Source organism: Haliaeetus albicilla, chromosome 22 (genome assembly GCF_947461875.1).
Source record: "Haliaeetus albicilla chromosome 22, bHalAlb1.1, whole genome shotgun sequence".
Taxonomy (NCBI): domain Eukaryota; kingdom Metazoa; phylum Chordata; class Aves; order Accipitriformes; family Accipitridae; genus Haliaeetus; species Haliaeetus albicilla.
Window position 1 is genome coordinate 19,621,036 of NC_091504.1, and position 15,438 is coordinate 19,636,473.

A 15,438-nucleotide genomic window follows, 5' to 3' on the forward strand; every position below is an offset into this window, starting at 1 on the left:
ACGCTTTGGTTTGTTAATCTACTTCAAGTTAAAGGAAAAAAAAACCCACAAACCATAATAGGAGATATACAAACAATGTTTTGGAAAACTCTGACCTACTTGTCTGAGGTTTTACTTACTTATCACTTGCTTTTCTACCCTAAGCAGCTAAGCAGACCCCAGATAGCAGCACAAAGAGGATCAGCGAGAGGAACTGGCTCCTGAAGTTAATGGTGACCAAACCAGACTGGAAGTAATGAACAATAAGCTGTAATGTTAAAATGTTATTTCATGCAATCACCAACTGGATGGCTATATATATATATATATATATGGGTCTCCTTCATGATCGTGATGCGAGATAGGGTTTCACCCTGCAGAAAAGCAGAGGCCAAAATCCTCATTGACTCCCAGCAGCCAATTGCTTCTCATAATATTGATCACCCATCGCTGGAGGAAGGGGCACCACCACCTTTTTTTATACAAACCTATATCTGCACATGCAAAGCCAGAAGGCTCAGTTGCTAAAAATTTTCTGTGGGTATAATTATGAACAATGCCACAGATAGAGTGAGGAGATGATATCTGATGTATTAAACCAACATCAAACCGCTCGGTGTTTTCAGACGGGAAGGTGCCGCCTCAGTAGCTCATTAGCAGAGATTCCTTCCACTGATTTATGTCTCGGAGCAAGGAGAGAAAACGAACTACTGCCTGCACCTTTGCAAATGGCTTTTCCAGGCTCTCGGCTTCCTCCTGGTCTGCTCGCGGTGCCGCCGCAGACCCCCGCTCCGCCTGCCCCCTCGGTGTCCCGCCAGTCTCCGTCCTGCACCAGAGCCACCCACATCGCCGTGGCAGCCTCAGACCGACAAGCCCAGACAAAAACGCAAATTCTTCTCCCCATACCTCCCGCTCATCCACGCCTGGAGCTCAAGCAACGAACTCTTCTGATCGATCCCTCATGCCACCTCTTCCCATCCTGAAAGCTGCCGGCGTGGCTCAGGAAAGGAGGAGCACTGGGAAAAAAGCATTTTGCTAATCTATCCAGAGACCATCCAAAGCCCTCGGTCTGCAGCCCACCTCTGAGCATCATCCTAAGGGCGATGGTGACACGGGGGATGGCAGCAGCAGACGACAGCTCCTGCCGTGGCTTCTCAAAGCCCTGCAGAGGGAGCTTCAGCCCTGGAGAGGAGCTGGGAGCGGTGGGAAATCCTCTTCTGCAGCTTTCTGCCTCCCACGCCCAGATGGAGATGTGGGGACAGGTAAGGCTGGCTCCAAGCCTTGTGCCCCCCAGGAGGGACGGACAGTTCGGGTACCCCCAGGACACGGGCCAGTCCTCCGCAGAAGATCGGTCTCCAGCTCCAGCCGGTGCCTCCGCGTCCCCCTGGCTGGCTCTGGTGGTGGGTAAATGCTAACAAGGGACCACGCCGACATCCTTTAAAATGGTCAGAGCCCAAGACACATCTTGCCCTCCCCATCCGGACACCCACATCATGAAAGCACCCAGATATGCCCACTTTGAGCAGGGTGCTGGGGCTGGTTTCCGGCTCTCGTTTACCATCAGGACACACCGAGGAGCTGACGAAGGAACTACACCTCCAGGAAAGTCACGTCATGCTGTCCCACCCCACGAAGCTCTGGGACGGCAGCACGGCGATCCGCTTCGTCCGTCCGTCTTTTATCCCTTTGGGTGCCTTATTCCAGCAAATGCTGCCAGGGCGGCAGGGCTCTGCCAGCCGTTTCAGGGGTCGAACAAGCACCTGTGGGATTATCCCAACCCAAGAGATGAGCCTGCTTTCTTCTGGGGTATTGCAGCAGAAAAGCCAAGTGGAGAGCAGCACGCGATGCTCTGGATTACTGCCGAGCTTCTCGGTGGAAAAAAACAAAAACAAACCCAAACCCTGCCCTGGTGGGAGGCCAGCCAGATCGGTGACAGGATTAGGTGGGGAGGGATCAAACCCCAGAAATATGAGACAGGAGCCTAAATCAGGCTCAAGGGCTTCAGACTGGGGAGAGGCAGCACCTCTGGGGTACAGGGGGAGACCCTGGGGCTGCTGGGGGAGTACGGGAGGGAGAGGAGGGCAGCAGGGGACCGCAGGTGAATTCCAGGGCTGCCTCCGGTCCCAAAGGGCAGGAGCTTACCCCAGGGGCTGTCATCTTCTTGCAGCCCTCGCTCAGCCGAAGGGGCAGACCAATTTCAGGGAAGTCGAAAGAAATTCAACCTGGGCCTTATCAGATGGCATCAGAGCGTGTCCTGCCAAACCACCGACACGAAGGCAGAAGCAACCATGTGAGACCCGTGAGACTGCTCCTTCTACGAGCTCCCAGCAGAAAGCTCAGCCTTTTAAACCCAAAACCCAAGTAACAGTAAAACCCTGACTCCATTCCTCGCAGCTGGGCTGAGCGGACCACCAAAGCCCAGCAAACCAGAGACACAAGCCCAATGGTGGGATGCAGCTTTCACAGGAAAGAACTTCTTCCTCTGATTTTGGTTTAAATTGTGCCCAGGGAGGTACCTGAGAGCGACCCAGCAATACTTTGCTGTTCTAAAGCAGCACCTGGTGACAAGCAGCACCTACTCCGCACAGGGGGACTTGCATATCCCACCAGGCAGAGCGGACGGAGGGTAAATTCGGGAGCAGCCCTGCCGGAGCAGCTCCCTGGAGCCCACAAATGCACAAGACCCCACGGTGCTGCAGGCACGACAGGCTGGTCTGGAGCACAGGGCTGGAGAGACACAGCCCGGCTAATAAATCACTGTGTGTGCAGCAAGCAGAAGGCACACAGGCATGACCACGCTGTGCCGCTTCCTACCGAGCAGCAAGACCTGCCTAGTTTTAAGTGGTCATCATTGCTTTCTTTTTATAGACAAACACATACATGAGGGGAGAGAGAGAGAGAGACTTTCTTTATACATCTATATACAGCAGCGCAGACACAGGCACGCATTCATCTATTATGCACGTCTATTATATGCATATATGCATGTGTGTGCATGCATATTACATGCGCATTTCTGTGCATGTACAAAACCAGGCGATGCCACTAATTAACCCAACCTGACACACTAATTGCCTCCTGCCAGGAGTGCCTGCGCTACACAGGAACCACATCCAGCCTGTCCAGCGCAGCCCTGCGAGCACCACAGGCATCATCCTGCTCCACCACCCCTGGAGCCTGACGGCAGCAGAGGCAAGATCAGCTTTGCTCACCCGCAAGCGAAAAATATCTTGGGTTTTGGTGGCATTATTGGCCTATACAGTCTGGAGAGCAGTGACTGCTGTGAGCACAGACTGCTTATCCCTAGCAGGGCTGCCTGGCTCGCCGTGCCTGGGTGAACAGCTAGGAAGGGCTGTGCACCGAGACAATCCTGTAAATCCCTGCCATGCCGGTCCACGAAGGATCACCCCCAGAAAGCCTCTCTGACAGACAGGACACCGAACAGGATGCAACTTCAAAGGCTGAAGGCACCATGACGGCCAGAGGAAAGTAGATGTGATGTCAACACGACAGCTTTAGGCTCTGATTTTGTGGCTGCTCCAGGGCTGTTGGTATTTTATGGGGAGCCCCAAATATTTGGGAGAGGGAAGAAAGAGATGAAAATAAGGCTGTGAGATGGCATTCACTGCAAACTCACCTGGGTCTGCTCTCTGCATGGACACGGGGCCATGTCACCGTTCTTCACAGTGGCCCCCCAGGCTGGGACCCCTGTGACACCCTCCAGGAGGGCTGGGACCCCCCGTGACACCCTCCAGGAGGGCTGGGACCCCCCTCGCTGCCCTGGTCTCCGTGTCCCGCTGTCCAAATGACCGCCCCAGACCCGCGAGCCCTCTTCTTCCCACCTCCCTTCAGAGGCACGGAGCATCAAAGCAAGGGGATTTATTTCAATGCAAACATGCATATTTGGATTTTATAAAGTACAAGACAGGCAGAGAAACAACCAGTTCCTCCGTTCTCCTACAACCCAGTTCACTCCCCTTTTGCAAGTCCTTAGACCGAGTCCCCACACCTTTCATTGCTCCATTCACCCCATCTCCTTCTCCAGGCACCGAGGAGCCTGCCTTAAAAAATACCTCTGTCCCTGCATCTAGTTGCAAGCAGAAGAACAGTAACTCCCTCCATTTGCATCTCATTATTTAGAAGACACGGTTTTCAACCTTCATGCTTGGAAGGACACGACAAACACGCTGAAAGCTGGCTGTGCATCCTGTACCCCCGTCCCTTCCACACACTCCCAACAATTCCCAGCTCCATTAGAGCCTGGTGTGCCACAGGCTGGCTCTGAGCAGCATCAACCCCCAGGACCACGACCCAACCCTTCTTGTTACCTCCGCGCTCTCACCTTGCCGTCTTCATGATAGACAAAGATGTTCCTTGTGCTATTGTCCTTCAAGTAAGTGATCTGCAGTCCATGTGGGTTCCCGATTTTTGCAGGCTGGAAAGTCGCATTTAGATGTTCGATCTTCATAATTGCTTTGGGTTCTTTTGCCTGGAAAACACAGCTGAGTGAGCAAACACCTGAGAATGAGCTTTCAAACCAGAAAGCAGTTCACTTGGTCAGAAAAAACTCCTGATTGAGGCCATTAGCTAAAAAACCTGACTCCCAGCACACAAAACTGTCTGGTGATGAGATATCTGAGACTTTGCTCAGGCTTTACCAGCCTGGAAAAATGCTCTGTTCTGCAACATTCAGCAGAGTTCAAGGGGAGAAAGGTTTCAGCCCAGAAGCAAGATGGACAGGCCAAGTATCATGATAGGATGTTATGCTATAAAGAGAAGCATTTTCACCATGCCTCCTGTCTCAGCCTCTGTTTAGCTGTCTCCTGACATAGATCTCCTCCAGCCTCTTTACCCAACGATAAGTGACCAGCATTTACACCGGGATGAGCGCTATCAAAGAAGAAAGCAAGCCATTCAGCCAGACCAAAAAAAAACCAAAACAAAAAAACCCCAGACTGCTAACTAACAGGCCAGGATGCTTTCTGCATGTCGAGCACCCACAGCCAGTTCATCCTTGCCCAAGAAGATGGAGGATTATCCCCTTTGCCAACTTCAGACCTGGGTGCTAGGCTGGCAGGGGCACCATGCCCATGTCCCCACCAGTCCCATCCTCTCACATGAACCGTTGGCTTCTGACCCTGCTCCTCCCCTTGCCCTCCAAACTGGGAGCTTTCTTTTCGGAAGGACAAATATATACCTTACAGCCCACCTCTTGGGTGGGTTAGCCCAGCGGTGAGCCTGGATCAGGCCCTCCCAGGCACCAATCCCACCTGCCCCCTCTGTGGCAGGTCACTTGAACTTCGTAGCATTGTTTGTCTTCCTACAAAACACCTCTAGAAGTTTACTGCCCTTTTAGGACTGCACTGAGAAGTGAACCAGCAAGCATGAATAAAACATCCCAAAAAATAAAGATTAGGCTCCTGGTAACACCAGTTTTAGGGCACAGCCATGGGCCAGCAGAAGGTTGTGCAGTGGTGCCATGGTCCCCAGCACCACGCAGAGGTCCCTGAGCTGGTGGAGATGCTAGTGCCGCTTTGGGAACTTGGGGACTTGCCATGGACGCACAGCCATCGTGGGTGACCACAGCAGGGAAGTCCCAGCAAAGAGGTCCCGTCTCATCTAGGCAGTGCCATTCCCACCACGGCTATGGTCAACGACGAAGCAAAGCAGCTTTAAATTACCAGAGCAGTCAATAGCAACCGCATGGGGGCTGCTGGGACTTTCACTTCTCCCTCGGTAATGACTGGATCTCTCCTGTCCACAAGATGCAATTGCACCATACCACACCAAGCTGAAGGAGAAGACGGTGCTATTGAAGCTGGCTGCGGAGAAGTGTGGATGGATGTTCCCCTCCTCTGCACAGCATGGCTCATCATGACACCACGATTGCATCAACTACTTGAGAAAACTGTCTGGCGTCTTGGTCTGGGCTGCTCTCAGCTGCAATATTTAGGGAAGACTCAAGAAAACACCTTGGCTTCCTCCATTACGTGGTGCAGAATAGTAGAGGGTCTATCCATTCATCACAAATGCAATTTTCATGGTAATAGCTCCCTTTCTCACTTACAATAAATGAAATGTGCTCTGGGGAAAAAGACAAATGCTTCCACACTGCTTGATGCTGGAACAGAAAGCCAGGGAGCTTTTCCTCTGAATTGCTTGCCATGCCATGCAAAGAAGGTTTCAGACCCCAGTGACCACTGCAAGGTGGTGACACCTTCATCACAAGCTAGCCATAAATATGAAACCCACGTCAGCTGGATGATGCAGAGCCAGAGCTGAGAAAAATTCCTTTGTTGGTGGTTTAAGAAAAGCCTTATCACCTTTAAAGGGCAACAGAGCAGGAATGTGTAAAATGGCCAGTTAGGGGGTCTCACCGTGACTGTGGTGGTGCTGGACGAAGAGCAAACCCTACTAAAGAGAGCGGTGAGCTGTACCTGGTACCCTTGTCCTGGAGTGACTGGGGACTCAGTGCTTATGAAAACTGTTTAAATAAAATGGTGGCCTAGGAATTACATGTTCAAAGATGCTCTTACAGTTGTGATCCCCTGTCTGCATACAGCAACCCCAAGCACTCACGTCATTTTTGTTGAAGTACTTCAGTGCACCTTCCCTCTCCGATAACACGAATTTTCGGCTTAAGAATTGCCCATTGTCACGTCCTCTCTTCCACAGAAATCCTTCTCGGTACCCTGCAGCAGAAAGCAATTGCTGAGAACCAGAAATAAAATGCTGTATTTAAAAAAAGAGACAGTGTAAAGAAAAGGAGAAGAGCTTCGACTTCAAAACCAAGCAGACCAAATATGTGGCTGGATTGCTCAAGACGTGAACGAAACAGGCTTTCTCCTTCAGATTTGCTCTTCTCACTCCGCTCTTGCTCTTTTCCAACAGCTTGTGCCTCAGATGCCCCCGCTCTGACAGCGTGCTGTGGCAAGCAAAGGGGGATTTCTGCCACGCATCCTGTGCTGCAATACAGCTGAAGACTTGAGGAGCAAGGTTGTGTCCCTGAGTGGGCTCCCAAAGGACAGCCTGTGGCAGCCACAGCTCCCGGCGTCAGGGATGCTGCTCAACTTATTCCCATAAGTAGCACTTTTGGAGAAAGGGAAAGGCAGGTGAGACGTGCCCTCCTCTGCTGATGCTGCTAAAAACTGAAAAACAGGATGCGCGAGTGCAGGTAAAGTGATCCAGGGCGGATGGATGTATCAGAGTAAGCCACAAATAACATTTTTCACATGGAAAAGGGGGAAAACGCTTGCAGTTCTTCCCACTGACTTCAGGGCACTTTGGTTCAGAAAGCCACTGAGCCAGACTCAGCATCGTCTCCCCTCGGAGCGGGTCCCTCCAGCCCCCAGGCAGCCCGGCTGGCCACCCGCTGCCTCTTCCCTCTCCCTGGATATCAGTCCCATGGGCGGATTTGCTGCTCGGGAAGAACGCTATTCAAAATACACGTGCTTTATGTAAAACTCAGAAGAGCCAGAAAGAGAAAAAAGAATCTAAAAATCTTACCTCCTCAAATCAGAAAAGCAATTACAGCTAATTGCTGCCAGCACCTCCTGCAGCAGCCACGCTGCTCAGCTTACCTCGCAACAAGTTTAATTGACGCCCTTATTTCAAAAAGAAACCCCAAGAACTGTCCAATACCAGGTTTTGTGAATATTAGCAGAGCAGTTTGATGGTCATCTTCCATTTATTTAAGATATAATTTTACAAAAGTCCCACTGAAAAAGTGTTCCCTTTCTCTCCTAGTTTCACCCCTTTTCTATTTTTGTTATTGGCTCTCAGGAGCTAGGATTTTAAAATTAAAAGCTATATGTTTTATAACAACTTTCAAATAAGTAGCTAAACTTTTTTTTTTTTTTACTATGTCAAGTGGCATATTAAAGCCTCTCCTTTACCTGCCTGCTACAAACCAGTGGTGTACAGAAATTCCTCATTCAACCTGCTTTTCACTTGTCCACCCTGATATAGGATTGATTTAAACCACAGATGAAAAGATGCAGAAAAATCCCTCAACCAGCTCCTCAACACTGACTCTACAGGTGTAAGCAATATAAAATATTTCCATGACATAAAAAAACTAAAGCAAGAAAAAAATACATGCGCACACACACATCCCCCCTCCCCTTCTGTCTGGACTTATGAAATCCTACACCAAATACTTTCTCCAGGTCCTCAAAGAGGCTTTACTGAACACCAGGCAAAGCCATCGATGTCTGGCATAAATAAGTGCAATGGCAAAGCCCGTGCTGTTGCTAATGCTGAATGCTAACCACAGAGAGCATCATAAATCCGACCAGCGCATCCGACAGCTGGCACGTGGGACTGCAAATGGGCCGATAACTTGATGCAGATGGAAGCGGTGGAAATATTTAAAGCTGTCAGCAGCCCTTTCCTTTGTTTCTTTATTCTAGACGGGGCATATGTTGCAGCAGGGCTTGATTTTAAATGTGGGGCCTCATCCTGCCGCCCCCGAATAGGGATGCGCTGCCACGCAGCACGGATGCTTCATTTCAGAGCCTGCAGGGATCCCCCCCCACGTTATTTACAGCTCGCTCGCACGAGAGAGACGGCGCGAGCAGAGCGCGCGCCTCTCCCCGCCGCGAGGTCCAGCGGTCCCCGCTGCCTGCGCTCCCACGAACCGACCGCATCCCACGGCCAGGCAGACCCAGCAGCAACCGAGGCCGTTTAGCGCCCAGAGATGCGAACGGGACAGCCCAAACCCTCAGTTAGCCCACGGTCGCAGCCAGCCGGTGATGCGACGCTACTGCCCACCTAATCCTTCTGCCTCCCAGCCCTCCCCATCGCTCCGGTGCTCCTTCCCACGCGGAGCATCGTCACCCACGTGCACTGGCAGCTGTATGTACACCAGCCCAGTAACCCAGAGGACCAGTACTGGATACATCAGGGGAATGAGAGGTCCGAAGCTCTTTCTCTGGTCCACCCATCCACCCAGGGAGAGACTTCCCCAAAGCCATGAGCAGGACTAGCTAATTCAGTCCATCAATTCAATCCTGTTCCAACTGTGGGCTTGCTATATACTTTTTCTAGTGAAAAGACACAGCTAAACCATTGGAGGGCACTTGCAGTGTCAGAAAGAGAAGAACCCACAGGGAGCAGGATTATCCGAAGCCTGAGCAAGGGGAAGCAGCCAAGAAAGCCAGCAAAACCCAGCCAAGGGCAACCGCATCCGACAACGGCGCGGGAAAGGCCCAGGCTGATGCAGTCATATCCCCGTTGTGGTAGGAATTAATTGCCAGGGAACCGAAGCTCTGACTGATTCAGAGTCAGATGCTGCTACCTGCCAGGCTCGTATCAGCAAAAATGTTATGTACCCTATAGCAGACTGTACACGACAGAGCTGAAGAGGAATAATGTCTCTCTGACAGGAGACAGACAGGCAGTGGGTGATACGTTTATAAAATGCAGGATTTGCTTAATGTAAGGCAGAGCTGCTGCCGGGGCTCTGATGGCTGGCGATTGCCGACTGCTCTCTTGAATGGCAAAACGTTAAGCAGCTTGCTCTCAAAGTGTGTGGTTTAGAAACCAAGGACAGGCAGTTTCTGTTCCTGAAGGGTGCTGATTTTTAATGCCAAGCCAGTCGGAGCAACAGGAGAGTACTTCAAAAGCCATTTCTGTTCACTCCACTAAACAGCAGAGACGGTTTCAGAGCCTCTCCGCCACCTCTCTGTGCCCGATATTTGGGGAACACTAACTTCTTGGGGGGGCTGGAGGGAGCTGGGTTTGGAGGAAAGGACATCACTGTCAAATGAGAGAGAGGAGAGACAACGCAAGGAGGACAGCGACATCCCCAAATGCAAATGTGGGGTTATGCAGAAGGAAAGCTCATCTTTTTCTTCAGAAATCCCTGCCTGGGTATTGCTCTTTTCAGCAGAGCACCGGGCACACAGAGCTCAGCTCTCGGCAGCTCCACCTCGGAGCAGCTCAGCTCCACAAGTCTTGGCTGTGGGTCTCATCCATCCATTCATCTTGAGTGTTTCATTACAAACATCTGAATGGCAAAGGATGCCCCAGGCATTCCTTATTAAACTTGTTCCCTTCCACAACACATTTTTTGTGATTTTTCTTAACACTTATGGGATGAAGAACAAAATTGCTCTGCATTTCCCCAAAGAGGATCTCAAATAATTGCAAATCTGTAAAGTCCACCTAATGCTTATCCCTGGCAGATGGGAATCGTAACAGTTATATACAAAGAGAGGGAAGCCCAGAGAGGTTTGGTGAACTGCCCAGGACAAGACTGTGAGCCAGCGTCAAAGTCAGGCTGGAAACCCAGCTTTCCCTGCCGCCTTACATAGGGACATTTCACCATTTTGATTTTCCCTTTCCAAGCTTTTGTGGCAAGACACAATATCCAAATTCCACTCCAAGGAAGAACTAAAAAAACCCAACACAACACAAAGCGTTATCCCTTTCCATACTTCACATGCCAGCTCTTCCCAGACCAATTGCCTCTGCAAAAGAGCTCCTGGCTGCTCTGACAAAGCCAGCTGCTAATTTCACTCTACTTCAGTACAGATTGTGACAAATCCTTTGCTTGCTTCTTTTCTTTTTCTTTCTTTCTTCCTTCCTGCCTCCAGGGCTGCATCCTCGGGAGCTGTTCCTGTGCTCTGCCCCAACCTGCTGCCTGCACCCCTGTCAACACCAATCAGTGCAAACCACCGTGAACCGGACTTGAACCCAACATGAACCCATCCAGGTTCCCCAGGCAAACAGTATGTCAGCGAGATGTGTCCTCAATGTCCTGATCTAAAGGATCGTGAAAACAGCCAGAGAAGGTGTTGAGAAACAAAACTGCGGGAGCCTGAACAGGGAACGGATTCCACAACGGAGGGCATTGGAGTCGGAGAACTAAACCGCTTCTTCCACGTCTCTGTGGGCTGCACTACCTTAGCAACTGCTTCGTATTAGGAGGTATCTGGCCAAATTCAGATCTCCGCGAGGGCTGTTCTGCTTGTGTTGAAGCTAAACAACCGCTAGCCCTACAACGCTTGCCGATGGCTGGCGTTGGACCACGCAGCATCGTGTTGCCAACACGTTTGCTTCCTCTCCCGAGGTGCAGGACGAGGGATGCGGCCGCCTGTCATCATCCCACTCGATCACCAGCACCCAACTGTGACTGCAGAAAGGACTACCGGGTGAAGACCTGCTGGAGATCACCTACAGGCACCCTTTAGAAATATCCCTCTCGCGTTGCTTACACCGCTGCTGTTCGGTCGTCAAGTTTTCTGCATCACTTCAGCCGCCTGCCAAGAAGAAAAACCAATTGCTTGCTCTTGTAGGCAGTTCTGGCGCAAACCTGTGACACTTGCAAAAAAAACATCAAGCAGTTGTGACAAAGTTAGCCAACAAACGGCACGTAATATAACCTGAAATCACACAGCCCAAATGGGTATGTTTGACCCATTATGTAGTTTCCAAGGTACAATGAGGAACTGACATTTCCACGTTCACTTCATCGCGCCAGCTAAAACTCTGTGGGGCAAAGAAAACAGAGTTGCTACGTTGGTTGACTGAAAAGAAGATATTTCATGGCCTTGTCAGCTCCGTTGAGGTGGCAGCTGGAGCTCCTCCAAGCCAAGCATCTAAAACTGGCAGGACCCATTGGGCACTCGAGTCTAGCCCAACTTTCTTGTTGTCTGAGAGGCCGCAGAGGAAGCGAGGGAGAGGTTTTCTATCAAGACAATCTGATGTAGACACCGTCTTTCCATCCAACTTCTGCCAGCAATTTGTTCAAGTTCCCCATTTTTTAAGAAGAGGGATATTGTTACTTCCCCACCTCAGAAAGCCGTTATTGTGCTTAGTTAATGATGGGTTTTTTGGTCTCTGAGAATGTGGATTATAGGAAGTACCCAAAATTACTCTTTCAGTTTCAGCCTTTGTTCTCAGAGAAGAAAAAAACCCTCCTGCAAGGAGGACAATCAGATCCACTGGCTTGGAAAAAGAAAAAAGATACATGCATGGACTTGGCTTTCTGTCATCCCAAGTAAAGCATTATAAACTTGGAATTAAACCACATCTGCGCATCAGTTTCTCTGGCCCTTCATTTTGCAATTTCACCTGGAAAGAGGCATCAGAACTGCTTGTTGCCATGACGTTTCTAGGGCTGTGGTAAAACCAGGTCTGGTCCAAGGCTTTTAGGAGAAACATGTTAGCGTATGCAAACCGGAGCATAGCAACAGAGCTAATACCATACCCGAGCCCAAATGCATCACTGTGTTGTTTCTTACCTTCTTGTCTCACTGCAAGACAAAGCATGGGAGGCTAAAATAGGAGAAAGAATTTACTCGTGTGTGTGTGTAATCCAAGAGCAATCACATTTTCCTAGAGTTCAGGCAGGGCACCTCCACCTCCAGAAGTAGATTTTCTTTCCTCCAATCAGTTAAAGTGCTGTGAGCCCAATCCAGAGCTTTGGAGCAGATTTAAATACAACTACATCACTTTGCTGCTAAAATTGCAGGGTATATATTGCCACTTCTCTGTATGTCAGAAGCTCAGTAGTCTGCTACATTAATGCTGTAAGATGTTAATTAAACCAGAACGGTAGATAGGTACTTACTGGAGATGATGTGCCCGCTTCTTCTGCAAGGTTCCGGAATTGCATAATTATTTGGAGCAGCTGAGTGGCGAATCCCTGACATCCTGCATCACCACTTATACCAACGTCACAACCTTCTTTTAAAACAAAGAGTCTGAAGGATATTTCTTCTGAAATAAACCACGCTGCCCATAGTCAGAGGACTAGATGGAGAAGGCGGCATACTCTAAGGTTTCCCTACGGACTGGACTTTGAATAGTGTTGCAAAAAGAACTGTACACCTCTTGTTTGGCTGTGTCAGTGTAAATTGCTTGGTTTGATTGCTGTAAGCTGTAATACTTCTTCCTGTAGCATTTAGCCACCGCCAAAGCACAACATTTCAATTACTTCCATTTGAATTTTTTTAAGCATCTGCATTCCAATTAAAAATTATGAACAAAGGAATACTAAATTTTCTCTTGGAGTGAAAACACCACTGTTTGTCCAGAGACAAACTCATCCTCCCCATACATAAGGTAGTCCCCCTGCAAGCGGTGTCAAGGCTGGTCAAACAACTTAGAGCTTTCAGTCAAGGCTGCAACTGCTCCACTGCACAGCACCAGCAGCTTGCTTACCCCCCCCCCCGTCTGCAGCTGTGCTGAGGAGCTTATAACATCCCTGAAAAATAATTCTGCAGTCATCTCCGGATAAATACACTTCCTGCTGGTTACATGTTCAGCAGTGCGGATACAGGCATATTGGAAAGGTCAGCATCCACACGTGCAGGAGGCAGAGGGACCCCGGAGGCTTGCTGATGAGATGGGCATCCTTTCCCCCAGGTGTTCTCCTGCACAGGCCAGGTGAACAGCCACCAAGACCTGCTACTGCTGAAGCACAGTTTCAGTGCTTTGGAAATGAAAGCCTCAGCAAGGAGCGAATGCGTTCAGTGATCCTGCAAACCAGTCTCTCTGCCCCTAGACGGACACCTGGGAGGTAAGGTCTTGGTGCATCTTGTGTGAGGATGGGTGCCTGGCATGTCTCATGTCACGCTCCCTCGCAGGTGTGAGAAGGGAGTGATCTCCCTTCATCCCCCTTAAGGCAACTCTTTATCCCCCTCTAAGACAACACATCCTCATCACATCTCACCCAGGCAAAGGAGCCCAAGACTGCCCATGTGCCCGCACCCAGACACCAACACCCACACCAACCATTTTCTCACGCACGCACAGTTTTAGAGGGGAGAATCTCCCAGCTCTTAATCAATCAGTCCTCTCTTAATGGGCACTTAGCATCCAAATTACCTTTCCTAAAGGCCATTTTTGCAGAGAAGGGTTTCCTGTTGCCATCCAGTCTGCCTCTGCTGCCTTCCAGGAGCTCATAAAACAATTATTGTCCTGCCGCATTGTAGCGCCTCAGCTATGGATGCAAGCAGCTGATTAGATTGATTGCTTCCACAATACCCAATTAACACACTCTGCAAATGATTGACTTAATCAAAGGCAATTAGCACTTGAATGGGTACATCAGAGAGAAAGCCAAGATTTAGTTGATGATTGAGATAACACCTTTTAGACATCTCTTGGCCTTCTAAGGGAAAACATCGTCATTAATGCTTAGCTCAGAGCTGGAAGTAGCTGAAACATTAGGTCGGTGGTTTTAGGTGGCACAGAAAACACAGGGGAATAGGAACACATACATTTCCTTTTACTGATAAAGGGAACAACGCCACATACTCCTAAGGAGAACTTGTAAAGCATCGATGTTCCCCCTTTTCCCTCTCTTCCTGCTCATGCAGGATGGGGAGCGCTGACCAGTGAAACAGACCTCAGCGACAAACTGTCATGAAATGGTAACTTTTGTTCCTGACAGCTCTAGGTAGTCAATCCCTGAGTGCTGGATGTACAAGATTGTCCCCTATTACCAATCCTCTGAGCAAAGCCAAACTTGTTTTACAAAACCATCTTCAATATTGAAGTCTTGCAAGGCATTTACTCCCACTACGTAATAAAGCCACCCAGAAAGACTGGATTTGGAGGCAGTACCGTGGCTCTGCAGAAATATGGGTGTCAGCGTCCTCAATGACTGTTTTTCCTCTAGACCAATCACCCCAAACGGGCACAGCCAAGACAAAGCCTCACCATGGGAAGGTCAAGGAGAACAACCCATGCCCCCTAAAACAGAGGACAGAGACCATTTTAGATCATGTGTAGGATAACTTCAAGATTGAAGCCAACCATGGAAAACAAACTCTCCAGATCACTGCAAAAATACGTTGTCATATTGCTTCATCTTGAGCAACAAAGCCTTTGAAATGGAAAAAGTCATTTGTTCGGCTACCCAGCTACTGGGATCAATACATGAAATGGAGCCAAATACATCATCTCTATGGAAAAAACATGGGACCCAGCTTAACAACACATCGAGATCCTGAGGTTGACGGAAAGAAGACGAGATCTGTCCCCGTACATAGGCATGTGGTATTTAAATGCAAGGTCAGTCCCTTGGTTTCCAGTCCCTTTTGATGTCATCGTGAATACCTTGCATTGCTGGCTCACAGCTGAAAATCCAAATTGCTTCTAAGCAAAGCCCCAATAATAAAGCTGAAATCCATTAAGCCTGTGATGTTTGCCACTATTTAAAACTGATTAAAATCATACACGACACCACTAAGCCTAACAGTCAGAAAACACTCCCGTCAGGTCTGATGTTTCCCTGTGTAATCCAGACCCCCCTTCTTTCACCGAGTCGTCAGCTGAAAGGAGCCATAATAAGAGATCATGTACCTAATCCATCTTCCTAAGCTGTTTTTAACTGGTTTCTTTAATCACTTGTTATGATTCCCTATGGAGTAGCTCTCAGGTGACAAAGACATTAATACAGTCATTCATACTCCCAGAAGGTATCTTGGATGGGATCACGTTGGC

The 15,438-nt window shown here is 49.4% G+C and overlaps 1 protein-coding gene across 1 annotated transcript in view; it reads right to left on the reverse strand.

The window, feature by feature from the left end:
• ADAP1 (ArfGAP with dual PH domains 1) overlaps positions 1–15,438 on the reverse strand; it is a 62,337-nt gene that overhangs the window by 6,616 nt on the left and 40,283 nt on the right. Inside the window, exons 5-6 of the mRNA XM_069810214.1 lie at positions 6,559–6,671; positions 4,322–4,468 (exon numbers count right to left, since the gene is read on the reverse strand). Coding sequence (XP_069666315.1) covers positions 4,322–4,468; positions 6,559–6,671 — 260 coding nt within the window. The remainder of the gene's footprint in view (positions 1–4,321; positions 4,469–6,558; positions 6,672–15,438) is intronic.